The following is a 24,196-nucleotide window of genomic DNA, read 5'->3' on the forward strand; positions in this document are numbered from 1 at the left end:
CACCTATAAATGGGAGGTGTGGTGGCAGAAAGTGCTCTGGGCACAGCTGGAAGTTACTCAGAGGGACACACTCCCCCAAGCCACGACTTCTGCAAACTGGCAGCTGCCTGCAAAGCCCCCTGGGCAGCTGAACCACAGCACTGAGACAAGGAGGGCTGATGGGTCAAGTCCCTCTGCACTGGGGGTTCTCCCCTGTTCTCCACTTAGCCCTCCAGTACAGCACGAGATTCTCACAGTTGTGAGGAGCAGCTTCTACAAGGAAGCACAGAGATAATGGACCCCCAGGATTCAGTCCTGTTTAACATCTTTATTTACCCTCAGTAAGTTCACAGACAACACTAAGTTGGGTGGGAGTGTTGATCTGCTGGAGGGTAGGAAGGCTCTGCAGAGGGACCTGTAACAGCAGTGGAGGCTCAGGTTGGACATCAGGAAGAATTTCTTCACAGAAAGGGTTGTTAAACACTGGAAGGGGCTGCACAGGGAAGTGGTGGAGTCGCCATCCTTGGAGGTGTTCAAGGAATGACTGGACATGGCACTCAGTGCTCTGGTCTAATTCGTCAAAGGTTGGACTTGATGATCTTGGAGGTGTTTTCCAACCTAAATAATCCTGGGATTCTGTGATCTGGTGCTACACAGCAGCTTCCCCAGAGCAGGATGTGTTGCTTTGCCTGCACAAAACCTTGCAACAGGCAAAAGGGTTGCCAGGTACCAAACAGACACATGTCACAAGCAGGGGAAGGACAAAGTTTCCTGCCATCTCCATGTCCAGCTGACAACATGCAGTGAAGCCAAGCCCCCAGGGCCCCAGTGCTACAACAGCTGTCAATCCCAGGGCTCCTGGCATTTCCATGTGTAACTGGCCTCTCTCCTCTCCTCTAGTCAAGCCAGGTGCTCAGTGAGCAGTGGCTTTTCCACGGGACTCCAGTGCTTCAGAAGGTGACACATGCCAAGAAGGGGGCAGGAGGGAGCTGTGTCCAGCCCATCTGCTAGTTCAGAAATGCTCTGAGCTGAGACATGGCAGTGTTAACACACTAATTCCAGAGTCTCCCCGTGTAACTCAGTGTGCAGCTCACAGACAATCTGTTCTAGGCCTGCATTTCATGGCAATGAGATCAGCTGTTGGACTGCTGAGCAAAACCCTCTGCAGCAGCTCACAACTCGCCCAGGAAGTCTGGGGACAATTATGTGGGAAACGTCCTTTTGTAACTTGGCATTTCAAAGGGAGCCTTGTTACAGCATCCTGACTCCTTGGAGGATCACAGTGAGTGACAGTGTGTGCAGGAGTGGTCAGCTCAAAGCAAAGAAGAGGTCAGGGAGGGAGAGACCAAAGTCTCTGCGGGAGCCTGCGTTCCTTTTAACTGCTTTCCTCTAAAAATCCTGAGAAACTCATGTCCCAGCAGGGAAAGGGTGAGCAGTGCAACAGCTCTTACTAGAAAGAACTCTAGGTTTTAAAAGAGTAGGAGTAATTAAGAAGTAGGTTGATTGCAGACAATGCAGTCCTGCAGTTCTTCACCTTCACCCTTCTCCAACCCATCCCACACCACATCATCCTTCCGAAGGCTTCTGTTGCTATTTACAGCCTCACTGGATGCACACAGGAACCACTGGCCAAGTCCAGGTTATGTTTGTCTGCTGATCCCATCTGTTTGTATTCATCCAGGCTGAATTTCTGTAAACAGGTTGGTACTTACACTATAACTGAACACAGCACAAAGCAGTTCAGCCCAGGGGCTGCTGCTTCCTGCTCCCAAAGAGCTTTAGAGATCGATGCCCACAAAAGGTACCCACAATCCTGGCAATGGCAGGGAGGGGAAGACATAAGAAAAGCAGGGATGGCAAAGAATGTACAATGTTATAACATGGTTTATTGCAGACACAGACTCTACACCTCTGCTCTATGCTTTTAAGGGTGCAGATGCCATCTCAGTTTCAGTGGTACTGTGTGTTCTTTAACAAGAGCTTCCTTCTATTCCAAAAGCCACAGGAGAGAACTTAGAAATGTTACATTTTACTAACTGCCAACAAAAAAAAAAGTACCCACAACTAAACGCTGAGTGGGAAGGTTACATGCTCTGCCAGTAAAGACAGACAAGCACTCAGTGTTCCACTGCAGGAGTCAGCTAACCAAACCGTGGTAGGGTGGGAACTTTCCTGCAGAGCATTTCCAGCAACACAGCCCTCCATGTGGGGAGTCTGCAGTGCTGAATGGAGAAGGATGCACACACTGCCTCAGTGTGCACAGTAACCCAACGCTGACTGAGAGAGCTCACACCGTGGAAGCACTGGTTTAGAGATAAAAGCATTAAACCCCCTCCCTCAAAAAAATCCCAAGCAGGATAAATGAGAGGCTTTTCATCAGCTGACAAACACTCTGATCTGAAAAATATGTGAGAAAGAGGCTCTGCTGGCATCACATTGCTCTGCTCCATCTCCCAGCCGAGGCACAGCTCTCCTGCATGTTCCCACGACAAACCTGCCCTCACACACTTGACAGACTCCCTTCCAAAACAGTCTCTGATTCTATTAAAAGTACTTGTGAGACTCAGATGGATCAACCAGCCAGGAGACTGTGCTGCAACACAGCCAAGGGGAGCACCAAGGAAGAGAAGGGAGCACAGATCAGTCTGGGACACACGGGGCTCAGAACAGACATCAGGCTGGAGTGGCAACTCCCACACCACTGGCACTGGGATAAAGCTCTGGGAGAGAGGGCCAATATTGCTGTCAGATGTCCAATATGGACAGGCCATGAGTCTCTGCACAGAGCTGGGGAGCTAGACAGTGAATTAACAAATGCCATTTTCATATATGATTACTGACACTGTTTATGGCTCTCTTCTGATCTGGGGACTGGAAGGTACATCTTAAAGCAAGAAGTGTCTTATTAAGGTACTTAATGACCTTCTTGGTAGTAAAAGGCTTTTTAATTCAGATCAGTAAACCTTAACCATCCATCATGAGCAGTCAAACATTTAAAGCAGAAACACAGCACACGCCCTGGGTGAAGGGATCAACCCCTGAAATCTCATCTCTTTCTCCAAGACATTTCAAGCTGATCTTTGCAGCAGGATCACTACCAGAGTTCTTCTCAGAAGCTGAAATCCTTGGCACTCTTAGCAGTTTGTAGTTGCTCATGTATTTTTGTCTGTGCAGGACTGAAGGCAATTTCAATCCTGATGAGGCACTACCCAGCTTCTGCACATCACACTGGGATGGGATACAAAAGGGCAACATTTAGGGCAGCCAGCAGCTCACTGCCTTTGCTTGTGATATCTGAGCTAAAGAAGTGAGATCTCAGGCTCTCAGAGAACACCAAACCTTCCCACTGGGTACAGTGGTGGGACACCAGCAAGTCTGTAACCATGAGTAGACAGAAAACAGGTACTTACGATCTGCTTCTGTTTTAAGGGCTTCACAGAAAAACTGCCATCAACGTGCTAGCAGGGCAAAAAAAGGAAACGCATTAAATAGCTGAAAAATTAAATAAAATAAAAATTTGATTAAATAAAGTAATTAAAGCAGGCTCGTGCTCAGGGTTGGTGTGTGCTAGCTATGGGGAGGGGAGGGTATGTATAACCAGGACAACCTGGATGGCAATCCCTCCCAGCAGAGTTAGTGAACAGGGTATTGGAGCACACCTTGTCTGCTCCAGCACAGAGTCAGACGGACTTGGCTCAAGTCAAACCTTGCTGAAGTGGTCAGAGCACACACAAAATTCCCCTGGCACACTGGGTGCTTTCAGGTTGCAAGCAACCCAACTGGGTGCAGACACTTCTGCAGCCAGTCCAGCAGGACTTGGCAGGGGACATTTGTTAACACCCGAAATAACATCCAGCAACAGAGCCACTCTTGAGGCCAAAGCCCTGACAGAGCAAGAGGCTGAGAACAAGGTTTGTCCACTGGACAGAGTCAGAAACAAGTCACACGTGCTCCACATCCTCAGAGCTCTGAGCCTTTCACGTCCTCAGTGGCAGCAGGCACAGCTGGAACAATTCTGTAACCCCTGGTGCCAGGACTAGTGATGTCAGTTCTACTTTCCCCATCACCCACAAGGGCCACTAAAAAGAAAGAAATCAACCCCCCTGCCACAGTCTAGAGAGCAGCAAAGGAGACTCAGGGGATGCTCCAGCAGGTCCTGCTGCTGTAAACAGCTGTAGATGTGCATCTGTTTGCTGAAGGAGTTTCAGAAAGAAGAGACAACATCACACCAAAGACAAAACAGTCCTATTTTCAGGCAAACAAGTTTCTGCCTTTCGAAGAGCTGCAAGGTCAAACTACACAAAGGATCAAGGTTGTTATTCTGATCTTAAAGATACATATAAATAGCAAGTTACCAGGTCCTGCTGGTCTGTCTGTCCTCTGGGGGATCAGCAGTGCTTATTAGCGAGGACCTCCCCTGGATTTATGGACCTACACTTCAAAAGCTGCAATTATTCTAAGGATGGGGAACATATTTTAATCAAACAGGGAGGATGAACTCAACATGTACTCTGCCCTATGACTTTTTATTAAAAGTGAGATTTTAATCTTGTTCTAAGCATTCAGGGGAAGATGAGAAGAAAGAAGTGGCTGAACTATGACTATGAGGCTGAACTATGAGGGACTCCAGTGTGTTTTGTTTTTCTACATCAGCCAGAGGAGGAAACTAAAATAACATCCCTGCCCTAATCCCAAGGGTGCTGCAGCTGCCCATCTCTAATTGCCAGGAGTAAAACTACCTACAGAGCCAGTGCTCAGAACAACCTTTCTAACACTGGAAAACTCATTTTCTTCACGGATCAAGTCCAACAAAAAGCAACCTAAAACACTTAAAGCATCTTCCAGCCCCATGGCTTCCTTAGGACTGACTGTGCTTCCCATGCCCTCTGACTCAGCTCTTCACTATCCACATTATCCACCTGGGAGGAAGAGAAGTAAGACCTGGCAACTTGGACAGGGATACGACAGGAACTGAGAGGACTGAGATACCAAGGTCAGCCACGTGCCAGCCTGGAAGTGGGGAATTTCCAACGGCACAGCACTGATGCTGCTCCCCTCTACATGCCCAGCTCTGCTCCAGCATCTCTTGTCTCACCTCAGCATGTCACCACAAGAATCACCTGCCCAGGGTAGGTGTGTGCAGTGTTACCACAGCCAGATTCATTAATTATGGTGTAGTTATGGATCTTGTAACTCTTTTGAGGGTCCAGTTATCATGGGAAGAGAGTTTGTTATCAAGGCTTGTGCACACAGCTTGGCTTGGCCTTACCATGCAGGCAGTGGTCACTACATCAAACACACCACCCAAGAGTAGTGAAGCTCACAGTCTTCATGCAGGATGTGTCCTAATTCTTCCAAAGGGCTTGGCCCTGTGTGTAAGCTAAGGCCAAACAATGGTGCAACAGGGTCTGGACACAGCAGATCCAGTTCTGCCCTGGAAAACTGCACGGTAGCAGCCATGGACAACACCTTCCACCCTCTCCCCACACACAGGAAACAGCAGCTGCAATTACCTGAGCCACCAGCTCAGGTACAAATGATAATTACAGGCTGCACAGGAGCTGCTGCAAGAGGTTCCTTGTACTACAACACCACCCAGGAACGAGCCAGGACTCTGTTGGGCTAAGTGTTACATAAATACAAACTAATGACCCGTGGAAATGTTTACATACACAAGGACAAAGGGAAAAAAGAACTCATTTACCTTTTCGAATGCAGCCAGGAGAACATGGGCGTGACCAGTGACCTCAACCACCACTGCAAAAAGGGAAGGAGCAGATCTGGTTAAACCTTGTAAACAGCACGAGCATAAAAATACCCTGAGAGTTGCATTGTAGTCCACTGACATTTCTGAACTGCTGTCTGTACTATTTTCATGTCTCCTGCATTTAAAACTTATCTTGTCAGGCTGATTCATCTCACTGGGCTCTGTGGTGGGCCCTACACAGCCATGCCTTCTTGAGTGCTCCAAACTATCCCACTTGGTTTTCAGAGGTTGTAAAGGGAAAGTAAAACAAAGCACTCAGTGGGATTCTGCTCTCCCCTTTCATTCCTGGGTTTAATTACCTGAATTTATCACAGATCCATCTGGTTTAACAGCAACTGGCAGCACTTCCAGCCCTTATCACTTTATTTCACTCTAGTCAGACATGCCTATAAAACATCTATTTCTCATACCAGCTCCAGCCACTGAAACATTTCTGCCCAGTTCTCTGACTTTCTCCCCCAAAGATAAACATCACATCTTCCCTCCTCCAAAGTCAAGTGTTCCTTCTTAATCCAATAGCACTGAGAAGGGGCTGTCAGAGGTTTCAGTAGTGCATTCCTGGCCCCCTCAGCAAGTAGAGAACAGGAGGGGTGAGGTACAATCCCAGTCTCTCTCACTCAGGACTCTGCAGTTCTGTTCAGCTCCAACTGGTTGGGCCTTTTTGCTTAATTCTGTTCAGACTCATCATATGGAAGTGGGAGGCAGAAGTGGTGGAGGAATCACAGAGGGAAGGGAAGGCACGGAACCACCATTTAATTTTACTAAACACAAGCAGTTACAGGCCAGCTGTAATTTTCCAGGTGCTCCAGACACACAAGGCCAGCTCCTTCCAGGCCCACCAGTTTAAAAAAAAGAACCAAAATGCACAACAGTTTCCTCAAATCTTGCTCAAGTGTCACATATTTTTGTGCTGATATTCTTTCCAGGAGAGGATTTAAAAGCAGTTGCCTTTCCAGGTTATTAAAATAGATGAGAGTACATTATTGGCTAAGACTGGGCATGGTATGTGCATAAATGTATGCTTCCCATGCTGCCTCCTGTTCTATTTTTGATCCTTCTAGACATGCCCAACATTAGAGAGCATAAATACCTTGCCAAAAGTTCCATAAACAGAGGAAGGTGTTTTATATTATGGTAAAGAAATATACATATATGTGGATTATACTAACAGTGCATGAAATCACTAAAAATAGATGCACTTTACAAGTAATTTCCTTTATGTTGCACTGTGCTTTGTTAGTCACATTTTAAATTGTTTCATCCAGTTCTATTGCAGTCTGCTTGGAAGACAGTAAAATAATGCAATGAGTTTCTGGCCTTTTCCACATCTACAGCATAAGAAACTCTGCAAGTGACTGACCTGAACAATGTGATCAACAATGGATTTTTTCCTTCCTAATTATCTTAAATTTTGTAAAAAATGTCACAGAAGTGAAATGCTGGTCCTGCTGACCACAACACCCCCCAGTTTCAAAGAAAATGTGACTTCCTTGTGCCCTTTTCATTGCTGACAATTCATGTGAGTGCAAACATGTGGAGCCCAAAAGCACACACCCCACTAAGGGAAATACTGTCCAAGGTGAGTAACAATCTAAATATTTACTGGACTTCCCTCTCCGAAGCAGCAATCCACTTTAAAAATAACCAGCAAATAATCATAATTATTAATTATTTTAAAATAATCAGGAATTGTTTCTCCTCTTTTACTGCAACCATTCATCACCCTCAGAAAAAAACAGGAGAACTTCAAACTGCTGAATGAAGTTGCATTTGGTTGAAGAGTGGCCTGAGCATTTTAAAGCCATTTCCTTTTCTCTGCTCATTTCTAGGTTTTTATGAGGACAACTTACCCCTCAATGAGGGAGAAAATACTCCCTCTCTCCTTCTCTTACAAACTGCAAAAATAAAACCCAAAGAATAAAGAAGTAATTTGCTCCAATTTGTGCCTGGCATTGGTGGCAGAGCCAGGAGCTCTCCTAAACACCCCTCCAACACCAAACACCTGGCCATTTTTCCTGTAAAAAATTGCAGGCTATTTTTAGAAGTATGTTTTTATGCAAGAACTCATGGTTAGCAAGGCCCTTTTAATAAAGGGAAGTTAAGGCGTACTCCTGAAATATTTTTGTTCTGGAAAGGCTCTCCAAGGAGCCACATAAGCTCAGAGGGAGACAGGAGAATTCCAAGGGAGCAGGGCACCGTGCTTACCATCCCCTTCATCCACCACTGCTCGGATGACCACAGGGAACACACCACGATCCAAGTCAAAGTTCAGCTGGGGGGGACAGAAACGAGCTGAGGTTACACAAATCACACCAGGCTTGGTGAAGACAACACTTGAGATCATGGAACATCACAGCAATGAAGGCCCCCAGCCCCTGGTCTCAAATGGTATTTAATTCTCGCTAATTCACATATCCCAAAAGTCTCCTGAGTGATTTGTAGTAGGACGAGTTTGTCAGAATATATCTAATGCCACAATTTTGCCTGTGTATGGCAGGACAGGTAAGGCTTTAGCACAGCAGTGCATTGTGCTCCCAACACAACAAAACAAAACAGACCCTGACTTTTGTATGAAGTTCCTGAAGAGAAAAATCTGTCAACCTTCAAGTTCACATAACACCTTAAGGAAACACCAGACTGATTTCCATCTCTTGGCATGAAATGAAATTCAGGTCCTTGACCTTCTAATGGGCGAGAGTGAAACTTTAAGATCTCACTTGAGTGCAAGGAAAACAGACTCAACTTCTCCCTTTGCCCTGCACTTCATTAAAGCACTTCAAAAGCTCTGTGTCATCTTAGAAACACAAGGAAAAGGCAACCTTACAGACACTGTCCTATGCCAGGAACGGAAGTGGCTCAGAGACTGGATTTCTGGTGGTTTTTTTAATTACTGACTTGGAGATTTTTGTCTCATCTCTTGCCAAGACTGAAAAAAAAAAGATGTCATTTCACCATGGTGCTCCAGGTAGTCTGTTTTTGGTTTTCCCATGAAAACTGAGACCCAATTCCAAGTGCTGCAGCACCATCCAGGTAGTGCTTTGGGGCTCCCCTAAGTTTCCTGCAGCCCCAATATCATTTGCAGCGTGACTCACTCCAGCTGGTCCCTCAAAAGGTTAATTATCAAGGCAGCCAGTGGCACAAATGGCCACCCAAACCACCCAGACTGCAGGGAAGGTGACCCTCAGTGCGAGCCTAATAGTTGAAAATTAATTACAACCTAAATGCTCACCCCGAAAGGAGTGACACCTGCACACTGGGATACCTGGTCAGCCACCAGCCAGGTGTCCCACAGCCCATGAGCCACGTGGCTGTGCCTCTGCCAAGAGCTCCCACGGGAGCTGTGAGGATTCCAAACAGAAAGCATGTGCTGGAAGACCCTTATGATGTGACCAAACCTTCTAACCTTGAGGAATGTCGATTTTCATCCTCTGTATGATGGTTTTATATTTTACTACTCCTTTAACTACCAGAATCTATTCTCTTTCCAAAACAGCAGAGTAACAGAGCAAACACAAAAATCTCATTTAACCTCTCAGGGTTTGTTACAGAGCAGACTCCTTGAGCCACTATTTTCCAGCTTGCATTTTTGAACTGTTCTGGCACGGCACAGAGGGAAAATTCATTGAGGACAATGGATTAAAATAGCTGAAAAAGCTTATGGTTTTGCTTTGCTTCCTGCTCTGATTTATTACTGCATGACAGAAATTGTTCTTTGGCCGTTTGAAGGGAAAGTCACATCACAGAACTGAGGTTGCTTTACCTTATAAACTTTGGATTTCTCAAACAAAAGGCCTCTTTAAGGGACCATTTCACATTAATTTTTATGGCCCTGAGCACAACTGGCTCAACACAAGCCATACTCTGTAACTTCCAAGCAAACCAGTGTATTGGGAAGACAAAGCAAACTTTTATAGAGCTTTCCACAGAACAGCCCAACATAACATTACTGTCCTTTCTGTGGGCCAGCCAAGAACTACGTCATATCCGAGTATTACACTGAGCGAAAATATGAGGCAAATCTGGGGGTTTTGGACAAAGCTGGAAAGAAATCTGAAAAGTGCAACTGTGCACAGCTGAGTGTACACACTGTCAGCTCTCCCAGATAAAAGGGCTGCATTTTGGTGGCCAGTTAAGAAGATTTAGGACCAAGACTGATATGTACAGAGAGCTGAAATGGGAGGAGAAACACTTCCAAATCATAGTGCTCATTTCACATTTTCTCCAGCTCCAGTAACACCAATGAAAAAAGAGAAATAGGAGGATGCAGCAGAACAAGCAAAGGAAGCTGGAAGCTCATTTTTCTACAGCATCTCTCCCTTTAAGCTGTCAAAGGGACATGACTTTAGTACTTGAGTTAAAACCTTGCTGACAGGAACAAAAGTGAAAATTAAGCTCCACAATTCTTTTAAGAAGAAAGGGATCTGAGCTCCTGCTTTCCAGCTCTCTCAGACAACAGAAGGGATTGAAAAGCAGCTCTTCCAGGCTTTTGTAGGCTGAACTTGTGAAATCATCTATTGGCAGAGAAGACAAGACATCAGGAGACCAGACTCCGCAGGCTCTTGGTAACCACCACAGCATTTTTTAAGGCACGGGACTGATTATAGTTATAGCTGTAACTTCAAGACAATAGCTATTCAATCTTTCAAAATACATGAAAGATCACTTCTTCCTTTCCCCCTCCTTTTTTTCTTTTTTTTATTTTCCTTTTAAATAAGTAGTTATCTACCAGGGTTCACATACACGATACTCTTGCACAGGTTTGGGTCAGGAATTGAACACTCTATCAGTGTTGATTTCCTGGGAGAGGGGTCCACAGGAACAAATATACTATCAGCAGCTACAGACCAACTCCTCTGCTTTAGAAATCTCTTATGACAATTCTGCACAGAGCAGGGGAAAGCCCAAAGCCTCCCTGCTCTGGTCACATGCAGGGGTGTCCTAGTTAGAACAGCTGGGACCAGTTCATCATTGTATGGGTGTAACCCAAAACTGTGTATTCTATAGCCTTCCATGCCATTTCCCAGAAACTGTTATCAATGAACCATTTACACCCTCTGCCTATAGAGCCTGACTCCTCAGGCTATAAACTGGGTGTTAAGAGGCCTGTGAGACAGGAGGTTGCTCTTGTCCTCACACCCTTTGTGGAGCTCCCCGCCCTGAGGGAAGTGCTGGGCATTCCTGCCTGAACTGGAGAATATAAAATCTTGGAGTCTTGGGACTTTTATAACCACTCGTGGGATCCAGAGGAAGACTGCAGATCACTGCTCTCAACCAGACTGAGACCACCACTCTTGACTGGACTGTAACCATCACTCTCGACCAGACTGCAATCACCACTCTTGACCAGACTGCACCAGCACTCTCACCAACAGGTTTCCCCCTCTCCTTTTACTTTGGACTCAGGGGGCCCAAAGAACACCACTCTGTTCATGCCCCAGGGTGCTGGGTTATACATTTGGGTTTTGTGGGTTAAAACCAATTGTTTGTCTGTATAATCGTACTTATTGTTTTATTTTATTAAATTGTTATTCTGACTTATAATCTCTCTTTTGAGTTGAGTTTATTCCCCCTGCTGGTTTACCTTTAAACCAGCACAAGGGGAAGCCCTTGGGCCAAAGATCAGAGGCTCAAGAAGCAGAAACTTACTGCCTGGCTTGGAATTTTGCAAAGATACCAAAATTACCAGGACTCCAAAATTTTGCTATGTAGGAATAGCCACAGACCTTAATTAAAACCAAGCCCCCATCTGTTTGCAGTCATGGGTTAAACAAAGAGGAGGACACCATTCCTTTATTCAGCACTGATGCACCAGTGTGAATGCCCCAGGAGGAGAATATCCCCTCACAGCACTGTACTGCTGCAGTTAATAGTGCAGGATGTGGCCCTTAAACAGCACGAGAGCAGTGTACTCCAAACTACTCTGATCATTCATCCCACCAGTAAAATATTTCGAGCATATATTCCCAATATATGTGTTTATCATTTATGAGATATATACATGTATTACTGAAGTTCTTCCTGCACCCCAGTGAATTGCCTCATATGCACCTCATTTTGGAGAACATTGTTCCAGAGGACCAGCCAAAAAACCCAAAATCTTAGACCTAAACCCCACCAAAACAGAGAGATTGAAACGAATATTTGTTCCCACAAGCTCTTTGGGTGGCAGGGAGAGGAAGGCTGAGGAGTGGTAGGTTCCTCCAGGAAAAGCTCCAGTGCCAATTTCTGCTGCCTCTCTCCTAAACCAGCTGATCAGTGATATCAAAAGTTTCCTCCCTGTTGGCCTGATCTACCTGCCAAGTTCCCAAGCACCCACAAAACACACTGTGGCAGCTGGGAGAGTGTCTTCCAGCCATAACTTCAGGGCACTAAATGGAGACCAGTGCTTCTGGGACAACAGGGGTGTGGAAAGAAGGGGACACTAAGAAGAGACTTACCTCATCATCCTTCCACTCTGAGAAATCAATCTTGAAGGAAGGCAGGGAGAATTGCTGGCTTACCCCTCTCTTGTAATGAACCGTCTCCGACTGCAGAGAGGGATTCTTTGTGCTGTATCTGAAGAAAGGGGGGAAAAGAAAACTTGCTGTAACAAATGACTGCTCTCTGCCAAGCTCTCACTCACTCTGCCTTTCAGGAATCACAAGTGGCAGCTCTAAGGGCAGAGCTGGCAGAGGGGCTGGCAGCCATTCAGTGGGGACACAAAGAGGGAAGGGAAAGGTCAAAGCGAGAAGGTGAGCACAGGGGAGGGAAAGCAGCGCAGACAGGCAAGGTCTGATCGTGTCCATACTGACCTGCCTGGAAACACTAGGTGTCAGGAGTACAGTGGGGTGCAGCAGCTTGGCAAAGCCTAGCTCCCTAAATCCAGGGCCTGGCTTTCAGCCCAGCATAGTCCTATTTTCTGCAGGAAACCCAGGAAGAACCAGCAATGACCTAACACACAACCCAGCAGCTCTCCCGTGCCTTGTGGGATAGCTCTGCAGTGGGAAATACTGCTTGGCTCCACCATCCTGGTAAGCAAGAGCCATTGCAATCCACCCCTCTGTTCCTCATGTGCTTCCCCAAGGTGCTGCAGGGCTACCAGCACTACGTGAGAGACACCAACCATCCTGCACGCCGGCCACACAGACAGGAGCCATGATTCTTCCACTGCCTCAAGGCTGGGATGAACATCTGGAATGGGACCACAGCTACCATCCACCATCTTCTGCATCCAGAACCCATCTGGTGAGAGATGTTTCCTTGCCCACTACCCCTGTCCAGAGGGTGATGCCTGAGCTGGATGTGCACAGCCTCTCCCTGTGCCACTTCTGGCACAGGAGAGGAGGCAGCGAACCCCAAAGCAGGGTGGGAACATCTGAAGCTGGTTTTACCACCAAAGCCTTTCTTGTCCAACTACCAACTGTGTGCTCAGAGCACGTTTACAAACCAGAGAGAATGTGAGAGATCCCTTGCCCAGGAGACTTACACTGCAACAACAGGCTCCCTCAGCACGGTGACGAGATGCACAGCACAGTGATTGGGATGCATTTTGAAGCTGAAGGTATAAGAACCTGGATACCAGGAGATGATGAATATTTATTAATTCCTCTCAAACTCGAGGAGGAAAAACCAGGCTCCCCACTGGCATGAACTGCTGCCTTTCTCTGGAAAGCCAGAGTAGTTCCTGTACCCTCTTGAGGGTCCAGAAGGCTTATCAAGTGTCACAAGATCAATGTTAAATTCTGGAAGGCCGTGACAAAGGGTAGGTTCAACATGTGCACTCTGCTCTTCCTGCCAAGGCAGGTGCATTATGTTATTTATGACAACACCCTCAAAGCCCATTTTGTACTGTGCTGAAATTATGCTGCTTTACTAGAAGGTCTCACTCCATCCTTTGCATTTCAAGCATGGTGTGGGAGAGATCAGAATGACAGGTCTTTTATATGTGAATTACAGAGCGAGCAATTGAGTGAAGTTTTATTTACTGAGTTGTCAAGCACAATGAATAGAGCAAGGCTGTATCTGGCTCCTTTTGTGGCACTCTCAAAGCTCCTCAGCTCTGCAGAGAGGCACAATTCTCCCTCCACAGCTGGGAAAGCAGAGGATGGAAAAGTGACTTATCTGAAGTGACAGAAAGTCAGGAGCTTACTGGAAATAAAGTGCAGAGGAGAGAGTGGAGCTGGGAAAGGGGTGTAAAGAAGCTGCTGCCGAGTGCCAGGAAGGCTGGAGGACCTGCACTTACAGCACTAGAAGCCCAAACCACTCTACAACAGGAAAACAAATAACACTATTCCAAGGAGGACAGGGAATAACAATACTCGCATTGACTTGCTGCTCTCACTATCCCTGGGAAAAGGAAACCAGGCACACAGATCTTCTGAGCTCAAGAGTATGACCAAGCTATTAAGGAGGCCTCCCCAAGTGAACCAAGTGAGCTTTATGCCTTGGACTGTGTGACTGCCTAACACAAGTCAGACTTGATCTGAGCACCCCGAGACAACTCTGGACACCTCCAGTCAGCAGCCAGAGCTGAGGCTGCTGAGCACCAGTGGGCTGGTGAATTCCCTGGAAGTCTGGTGATCCCAGACTATCCCAGAGATCAATCAGCTTTCCAAGGTGATGCACAGGTTCCATGCACAAGCACACACTCCCTGTGCTGCACAGGAGGACAACTTGGCAAGCTGTTACAAAGCAAGCGTCCTGCACAGCAGGGTCTAAGTGGCATCTGCCCATCCCCAGCCCCTTTGGTTGGCATCTGCTGTTTTTATAATCTTCTATTCCATGCCTGATCTGCTGGGGACTCACAGCAAACAGTAGCAGAGAAGCCCTGAAGAAGTGTTACAGAAAAAGAGAGCATGTATTAAAGAATGAAGGACAGCAGAGGAGCAATACAATGCCTCTCCCTGCATAAGGACTGAGAAAGCTGAATGTTTGAGCTGCTACTGCTCAGACTGCACTGGGCCAGGCCTCCATCCAGAGGGACTTCCAAAAAGAAACCCCTTGGGATCACTGGAAGGTCAGGACAGTGGAGAAGTGAGTGGGATCTGTCCTATCAGGTCAGGACCAAACAAAAACCCTCGGTCACAGTATTTTAAACCTGTTTGTTTGTTCAGGTACCCCTGACAGCACGAGAACCACCAGCAACACAAGGTACACGTGCTGACTGCAGCAGCAGCCCCCAGCTCTGTCCTCAGGGCTCATGCAGCACAATTCCTCCTATGAGCTGTGTGACACACACAAAGCAAAGTTTACACTCTGCACTGACTCCTTCCTCCCCCATGTCAAACCCTTCCACCCCCAAAACCAGCTGTGTATCACAGAACCAGCAGATGAGAGGCCCTGTGACCACACCCCAGTGATTTTTGAGAGAACAGGAACAAACTAAAATTACTCCTCAGCCCCTCTCCTCCAGCATCAGCTGAGCAGCACTCGCTGCCTGCACGGAGACACTCAGCCTGTGGCTTCTCCCTGTGCCCAGTCCAGACCTGCAGACCCTCAGTAGTTCCCAAGCCATGTTAGAGTTTGGGAACCTCTGGCTAAACAGAGTTAAACTTCTGTTGCTACATGCTCACCAGAGACCCAACATAAATTTGGGGGGCGTTTCCTCCTCTCCCTCATCCTTGGATGAGCACCTGGGGAAGTTCTCAGCAGGGCACTGGTCCAGACCCCTCACTGCTGTGCTCCTCCTGCTCAGCTCTGCCTGGCACTGGGGCTGCCTTGGGCAGTCAAAGGGCAGTTCCTGCTCCTACAGGCACACCAGGACCTCAATGAGAAGCACCACGTGAGGATCCTTGCCAGCCTGCCTGAGTTACACAGAGCACTGTCCAGGCTCTGCTCCTCAGGGAAAGTAGGATGTATGGAGCAATGCTGCCTCAAGGTAACACTTCTGACTAGAAACATTTGAGAGAGTCTGTGCTTTGAAGAGCCTGTGGACAAAACAAGAGTCCTCTCTCTTTAGCAGCAGCTCTGCATGTTCCATGGCAATTTCCAGTGAAGAGAGGACAAGGCAGGGTTACATGAGAGCCTAAGAGGGTACTCAGGAACCAATTCTTCCATTGCCACTTCCACTGCCTGGCAGGCTCCATGTCCTCTTACAGGTGGTGAGGTATGAGCCAGTCATGTTCTGCTGGTGTTCTAAGAGGCCAGGAGTTGATGAGGAACAAGCACACTCGCCCTCCTCTCTCTCCCACCTGCTCACTTCCCTTTCATTTTGGGCCAGGATCTCACAGGTTGCTTTTGGAGAAAAGAAAGTTGAACAAATGTCTCAATTCAAAGTGATTTTTATTGATAAAAGAAACACTACCAAACTACGAGAAGGCCATAGCCCTGGGTCTCAGTCAGAGTCAGACAAGATCCGCCCCAGAGAGGCTCTCACAAGGAGTTTGGAGGTTAACCAGGTGCTAAGATGCTGCACTGCAGTCCCTGGCAGCGTTCTGCTCCCCTCCTGCTTCCTCCAGGACTGAGTTTCCGCTCTGAGCCAGGAAAAACCAAACACCTCCCCATGCAGCTGAAACCCTTCTGCCCATACCCCAACTCCAGCCCCTGCAGAGCTCTGCCCTGAGCTGCTGGGAGCACAACACTCCCGGCTTCAAAGCTCACACAACAGCACACAGAAAGGCACAAAGGCCACAACTCCAATTACTGGCAGAGGGTTTGTCTGCTCCGTGAAATCTATAGAATTTGGCTCTCCAGCCCGTGAACTTTGCACACCACAGTGTTCCCTTGGGGACTGGTGTGGGCCTGGATCAAAGCTGTAAAGGCTTGTGCCGAGCACAAAAAAACCAGCACTCGCCTCTGACTTCTCCACACAGAAGAAATCTCTTCACAAAGAATTCGTATTAATCACCACAGCCCACGGCCAAAAGCAGCAAGAGCACCTTTCAAAGGCCCTGAACAGACAGAGGCTATTAAATAACCAAAGGAATATCTGAGTCCCTCTGTGTCTCCTACGCAAGCCTGAATCAAACCAGCCTTGCTCTGAGCTGGATTTCATTTTGTGACCCAGCTCTTCAAACTTCCACACGCAGAGAGAACAGGGAATCATTGCAGTGTCCGTGCACTGCAGTGATCGTGGGAGGATGTTTGGGATGAGTGTAGTGGGCACTGCAACACAAACAAGGAAATGGGATTTCTTTTTTTAATATATCCATTTGCCCATCAGCATCACAAACAGCACAGCCCTGAAAAGGGCAGGGATTGCAGAGCTGGACCGACCTATTTTCATTCTGTTTTCTCTTTATAACAAGAAAATAGAGCTTGGCAACATTACTGGGATATGGGAGAGAACCTTTTCTGTCCAAAAAGGAAGATCTTTTTCAGAAGAATGGGCTGCAAGAGTCAAACCTCACACGTCATATTTATCATGAGCTGCTGATCTGCCTGGATTGCTCATGCCTTTAGAACTGGCTCTTTTAAGTGCTTCCAGCTACAAGGGTTGGTTTGAATTCTTCCCCCGAGGAAACAACCGCTGCTGTCATGTTTGAACTACGCAATCCTTCCTGCCAGTCAGCAGGATACCTGCAGCTGGAAGAGTCCCAGGGGCCCTCCCAGGAACAGGCTAACAGTGTGCACATCAAGGCTTTTGCCAGAGAAGGAAGGGATGCGTTCACAGAGCGCTCACAAAAAGAAAATACGAACATCTCTGAGCCTGCTCCAAAAACACACTTGTCTCCTAACCCAAAGACATCTCAGGGTATGAGCACATGAACCAGGTACTGCAGAAGGCAGGCTATGAACTGGGAGTCCTTTGATTATTCTCTACAAGCCCTGCAATGGAAATGCAATGCAGAGTCCCCTCTCCTCTGGAAAGAAATCACATGCTTGGGGCAATCACTGGTGAGTAGTCAATGTACAGTTCACACATATCCATGTTTTTACCAAATTCCAAAACCAAAGAAAACGGACACAATTGGAAAAATAAATAAAACTGAAGGTATCAAGGGCCTTGAGCTGTTTAGAGGCAGGTCAGTGCTAATTCCATGCCATTAAAGAGACTCTGGACATAGGTAGATCCCTGTTATCCTTGGGGTGATGAACCAGCTGGTCCTCTGAGAACTCGTGTTTTACTCTTTAAATTCTGACCACAAAGGAATCAAGCAAAAGATATTTTAAAGGTGAGAGCAGCAGTCCCCTCCACATATAAACAAATTCTCATTTCATCCAAGAGGCTTTTACAGATACCTGCACTAGCACCCGAAAGTGCAGGGGACCTTCCCCTGGGTACAGGGCTGGAGAGGTGAACACACCTCTGTGATCACCAACACCACACATTCATCTTCATCAGACTCTACTGGTCACCTGTGGTCCCACAGAATTGATGACACAGCTCCCTGTGAAACTCAGAGTTCAACAGTTCAGGACTAGAGGCAGCAGCTGTTGGGAGCTCCGTGTTCCCAAGATCTCAGCTAGGAAACAGCAGCAGAGCAGAGCAAAGTTACCTGGGAGAGTCTGCTGGACACTCCTCTGGGACAGGTTAGCACAGGCAGCATGGAGTGATAAAGCCACCAGCTTTTAAACAGAGCCCAAATAACCCCAGGAGGAAGCTTGCAGAAAGGATTCCCTTTGGCCACCGACACCAGCTAATCCCAAAGGCACAGCTTTGTGGCTCTCAGGTGAGCAGAAGCTCCACAGCAAGCAAAGCCTCTGCTCAGGGAGAGCCACCTCCCCTCCCTCCTCTCCCCCCAAACTGCATGACATGTTCCTAGCAGGAGTTTCTAAGGAAGGATTGCTGATACTATCAGGATCAGTGGTTGTTCCAGCAGAGAAGCAGGAATAACTTGTTTAGCACTTCTAAGGAGCCATGCTGCAGGATGGGAGAAAATTCCTGCTTTTCACAAGGGTCCAGAAAGTTTCTCCCATTTTAGGATTTAGCATCGATTTAGGAGAGTGGAAAAAAAAAAAAAGTACTTCTTTTTAAAGAGCATCTTCATCCCAATCAAGTGCAACAGAAAAAGTTTCGAATTTATACGCAGTACAGCTTTTGCACATGCCTGTTCCTTGAATGTAGCACCAAAAGAAATTGAGGAAAAGGAAGATCTACCAGCCCAGGCAGGGAAAGCTGCATTCCTGTTAGTGCACTGAAAATGCACTCACTCCACTCAGAGCTCTAAGAATGCAGCCCGGATTTTTTTTTTCCACCAGAATTTGAAAAGAGTAAATCAAAGTAATTATAGCACTGCCCTTACAGAATTGCTTTGCAAAGCTGAAATCAGAGCTTCAAAAGGTTTTTACTAGCAGCCAGCAAATCCAGAGAAGCAGAGATGCCTACTTGGGCAGCTGCACTAGCCCCAAGACGTGCTTCAGGAGCCACTTCCACATGGGAAAATAGCCTGGGTTGAATTAAAGCAGCTTATAAAGTCTATATTTGTATCTCACTTCCCCCAGCCCTTATTACCTACACATCTGCATGAAATCAGGATCATGCCTTCCAAAAGGTTCCCTGGCTTCTGCACCCCACACTTGTGTAACATTTATTGTCTGAGAACTCCAGGGCAGAGGCAGACAGTTCATCACTCCTGTACTATGGGGAAATGAAAGTATGATTTAATAAACAAAGGGTCAGCAGTGGAAGCAAGAGCTGAATGTGGGTGCTTTGGCTTTTGAGAAGGTTTAGTGCACCAGGGGCTGCTGCCACCCTGGCAGGGCAGCACAACCATCAGCCACACACTGTTAGTGGGGAAATCACTGCTGATCCTGGTTTCATGCAGAGGGTTCATGAACACAGGCTTCTCCTCTGCCATCTAACAGAGATCCCTCTCTCAGTGAACCATGGACAGGGTGGATCAAAAATTCGTACTTAAAAAAAATTCTTTTTAAGTTGACAGATGTGTTACCTTTCAGAAACTCTACCTAGGAATTGTTCAAATTTCATTTAAAAGTCATTGGGTAGCTCGTGTTTGCTGCACAAGCTTTAAAGAACAGACTGGTGACAGTCACTGGCTCAGTGCATGGCACTAAATTTCAGGAAAACGTGTTCTTAAATGAACCAGAAACTGTGTTTTCCCCCTCCAACCAACCAACCAAGTTCTGAGGGGAGAGCTACTAGTTACAGAGGACTGAAAACACACTCTGTTCAGAAACAGTTATATTTGGTAACTAAAATACTTCCATTAAGCAATTATTATCCAAGGCACAACTTGACAAGAAAGTCTCTTAAGAGTCCAGCACGAGCAGTTTAACCAACGAGCAAAAACTGCTGGTCTTGGGTGATTCAGCTGCAATTCCAGCCCAACACTGCCTGGTTTAAAAAAAGAATAAAAGATGTTTCTTTTCAGAATAACTTCGGGGTTTTGCCATTTTGATGTAAAATGGAAAAGTATAAGCCTGAAAAAATAAACTACATGGATATTCTGTAGCACAAAAAATGTAGCACAAGGTTTGACATGAAGCTGACACCGAGTTGTAAATGTGGATGTTTCATTGTTAATGACCAGTGACAAATTCTCCTTCAAGGTGAACCAACAGGTGAATATGCAAAACAAGATTAAAATCAATGATTTAAGCCAAGCCTTGCTGATTTGAGTCGTGGCTGAAGTCTGGCAATGTAAATACATCCACCCTGGCCATAGAGACCCTCAGTTCTCCCCATCAGCCCATGGATTGTTTCCCTCTAAGGTCAAAAACCAAGGAGCACTGCAGGGCAGCACAAGGGACACTGGCCACCTCTCCACGTTGTACCTGTGTTAGGAAAAGAGGACTTCAATCTCCAAGGCTGCCATTCCAACACCTTCACTAGCACTAAATTCACAGGAAACCTAAGGACCTAAGAGACAGAACATGGAAACTTTATCAGGATTTCTAAGGCATCCTGCTGCATTCAGCTCTGCTCAGGAAAAGCTGGATCTAAACAGAAAGTGTTTTCAGAGTTTGTCAAGAGATATTTTCCAAGCACTTTAAAAGGAGCTCATTTATTACCTCCCCAAAACAGAGGTAGCCATAGGCTTCAACAGAAGAAGGGAAGGGAACATTCTGGATCAGGATATCCTCCAGTTTGAAGGAATGCATATGTGAATTGGAGAATTGAGCCTGTCTCATTTCTAAAAATACACTGTTCATTGAACATTAGTGGGATATTCATACTTTGCATGAAACATATAAGCCATTTTATGGCCTGCCATACATTCTTCTCCCTGCTGGAACCTCTGCAGATCCCTTCAGTCGAGGATAAGTTCAGCCCCAGCTCCAGAGCATCACTGCAGAAGCCATCAGCACTACGTCCAAGAGCCGCTGCTCAGCCAAAAGCCTCTACCAGAGGAAGCCAAGAGCTTCTGCAGCCTGAACCTTCCTTTGCCCATGGAGCAAATGGAATCCCCCTTGTCCCATGGCCACTGGAAGTCTGCCATTCCATACCAGCAGCTCACGTGTACCCAACTCACACCAGGCAGAGCACATCCAGCCACCTCTGCTCTTAACATAGAGAGGAAGTTCTTCATGGGATATGGTGTCGACTGGAATGGTTTAAATGTGCTGATTTAGATAAAAAGAGTTTAAAATCTGTAGGGATGTACTACCAGGATATGAGAAAGACCCCACAGATGACATTTTGACCATTCTTTTCACAGCTAACCCAAGGTGTACTTGGCAGGAAACATGGGTTTCAGGGAGTAAATCCTCTCCCATCTCCCAACAGCCTGCGTTGAGGAGGTCATTTATCCCAAAAGGGGCTTTGGGAGGGCTTCAGTTCTACAGACTCACTCTGTAAATGTCAGACTGAACTTTACTTTGGTGGCCCACATGCAGAAATGCAGTGAATTAGGTGATCTGGCGAAAAAACAGGTGGTATTTGAAGGGAAGGGATGTTTTTTTTTAATTTCATAGCACATCCTGCTGACAGAACACACAGTTATGAGTTCCTCTCCTTTGCTGCACACAGAATACTTTCCCTACCCCCTAAAACCAAACCAAAAGGGGAACAAGACAAGGTATTGTCTATGTGAGGGAAGTGAAAGTAATAAGTTATCAGAATATATAAAACCAAACAGAAAAGGAGGAGATTTCCCTCCCCACCATCTGTGGCAGCACAGCCTCAGAGGTGACTAATGTCTGACAGCTCATTCACCAGAGCTCCTGTGCCCCTCCACACGCCCACAAGCCCAAGACTTACACTGCCATGCCACCAACAAACTCCTCCGTGGCCTGGCAGTAGATTGTGATGGCAACACGGGCATCTGCATCAAAGGTGAACTCCAGGCTGTACAGGACCTTCTGCTTCCCGCTCTCCTCCGTAGGACTGTCAACGTCATCTTTATACCTGAAAGACAGTGCCAGAGGATTAAACATTTATGAGATATCACCAAGATCACTCTGGAAATCAGGACAAGAGTACTCCAGACTAGGTGTATGGGGTAGGCAAGGCACCGTGGGCTTCCACCTCAGGCTTCCCAGGAGATCTCCATTCTTTCCCCTGAGGAAGGTTCTTCCAAGATTTCATGGTGTTGAGGGATCTCACCCAGCCTTACAGTGCCAGGACACAGAATGAGACAAGAAAGGGAAATCTTGAATGTCAAACCCTGAGGAGAAGCAACATTCTCCTTCCATTTAAGTCTTCAGATTAGGCTCAGTATTTGGGCTAAAGAAGTCCTGCACAGGCATGAGAAATCTAAAACCTAATTCTTTTAACACTGCAAATGAAATGGTGCCTGACACACAAAAAAACAAGGTTTCTGTAACACAAAGAACTCCTGAAGCTCAACAAAAGATACCTGCAGTATCACACAGATGATGATATTCAGCCTGGAAAGCATCTGGATGTAGGAACTTCAAATACCTTTAAATGTACAAATGATCAGCTAAAGCTCTGATGCTGTGAAGGACTGGAGCTTGCACGTATTTACTGTCTGAACAAAAATTAACCCATCCAACTGCACAACAGACACACAATAACCAATACAAGAATGAGTTTAGAAGTTATTTCAATGAACACAAAAGTGAGCCATGACTTGGCTGTGGGCTACTGCAAACTGGACCCCATGGTGTGATCACCACTGCCCAGGGTTACTCCTCCCTGCTGCAGGAAAAGGCAGGTCACAAAGCTGGTGAAGAAGGAGGTTTGAAGCAAGATCCAGGGCAGTGAGCTATGGCCACAGGCCAGTGGTGAGTTACAGTGTGCCAGGAGTGGCCAGGGAGACCAGAGATCCTGGAACAAACAGCCAACACAAAACACCATGAGAAGATCACAGAATGATAGAAAAACCTGAGCTGGGAGGGACCCACAAGGATCACAAGTCCAACTCCTGGCCCTGCACAGGACACCCCAACAATCCCACCCTGTCCCTGAGAGCATTGTCCAAACATTCCTGGAGCTCTGACAGCCTTGGAGCCGTGACCACTGCCCTGGGGAGCCTGTTCAGTGCCAACCACCCTCTGGGGGAAGAACCTTTTCCTGAGATCCAACCTGACCCTGCCCTGACACAGCTCCAGCCATTCCCTGGGTCCTGTTTCTGCTCACACAGAGCAGAGATCAGAGCTGCTCCTCTGCTGCCCCTTGGGAGGAGCTGCAGATCCCAATGAGGTCTGACCTCCATCTCCTCTTCTCCAGCTGAAAACACCAAAATCTCCCTGCCTCAAAAAGCAAAGCAACAGACAAATGGATGTGATTCACTGGCAGGGCAGCACCACATTCTTACACATACATTCAAATCCTAGGGTAACCCCAGGACCACAGGTACCACAGTGAGCTCAGGCACTGTGTGGGAAGGGTGGAGGCAGCAGGTTGACTTTGAGAGGTTTAACAGCACTCAATTCGTCACCCAGCTCCAGCTCCACTTGTTTATTAGTGTACCTTAATTGCCACGATTCCTGGGTCAAAGCCAAGCAGCTGAACTATTCATGAAAAGCTTGGCACTATTTCTGACTTCACAGTATCAGTCAGACTCTCCCCTCATCAAACAGCCTGGATGAATAGGCTGTACTTTCAAAAATACTCAGAAATGTGCCAGGCATACCTCCATAATTCAATCTAAAAATTGTCAAGGGAATTGTTATTTACTGAGTTCACTGACATATAATAACTGCTGCCTAATTAAGAGGGTTCCAGCATGAATTTTACTTAACACCACACAGAACAAGAATGAAATGTTCAGCTTCAGCAATTTAACATAAAAGGTGCAAAATAAAATTTAAGAGCGATATAATCAAATACCCAACACATGTACTTGCACTAATGTAACCCCAGTGAACCACTATAGCTCACACAGCATTCCTGTCTGAAGGGCTTGGAGAGCTCCAAACAAGACTTCTGCCAGAGGTTCACCTAGGTCAGAACAGCAAATCAAGCTAAATACACCCAACATGCCAGTATAAAAAAGACATATCCCCAAAACTGAGAGTTTGAACACCTGCAGCAGCCTGGACGAAATACACAGTACAGAGCAAAATGGTATTTTCACACAAGCTGGTTGCATTCAAAGAATGAAATCATGGCCTTTGAAGGTTGTAAAGAAGAAACAGTCTGGGCAGCAGGGCAGGTTTGCC

The 24,196-nt window shown here is 46.7% G+C and overlaps 1 protein-coding gene across 3 annotated transcripts in view; it reads right to left on the reverse strand.

Moving 5' to 3' along the window:
- The window catches only part of MGRN1 (mahogunin ring finger 1), a 52,935-nt gene that overhangs the window by 12,216 nt on the left and 16,523 nt on the right, over nt 1-24,196 (reverse strand). For all 3 annotated transcript variants that reach the window (XM_051780934.1, XM_051780944.1, XM_051780954.1), the window contains exons 4-8: nt 21,828-21,974; nt 12,184-12,301; nt 7,952-8,018; nt 5,684-5,736; nt 3,390-3,437 (exon numbers count right to left, since the gene is read on the reverse strand). In XM_051780934.1, coding sequence (XP_051636894.1) covers nt 3,390-3,437; nt 5,684-5,736; nt 7,952-8,018; nt 12,184-12,301; nt 21,828-21,974 — 433 coding nt within the window. The remainder of the gene's footprint in view (nt 1-3,389; nt 3,438-5,683; nt 5,737-7,951; nt 8,019-12,183; nt 12,302-21,827; nt 21,975-24,196) is intronic.

This window comes from Manacus candei, unplaced genomic scaffold, assembly GCF_025592945.1.
Source record: "Manacus candei isolate 608988 ecotype Guabito, Panama unplaced genomic scaffold, ASM2559294v1 h1tg000002l, whole genome shotgun sequence".
NCBI lineage: Eukaryota > Metazoa > Chordata > Aves > Passeriformes > Pipridae > Manacus > Manacus candei.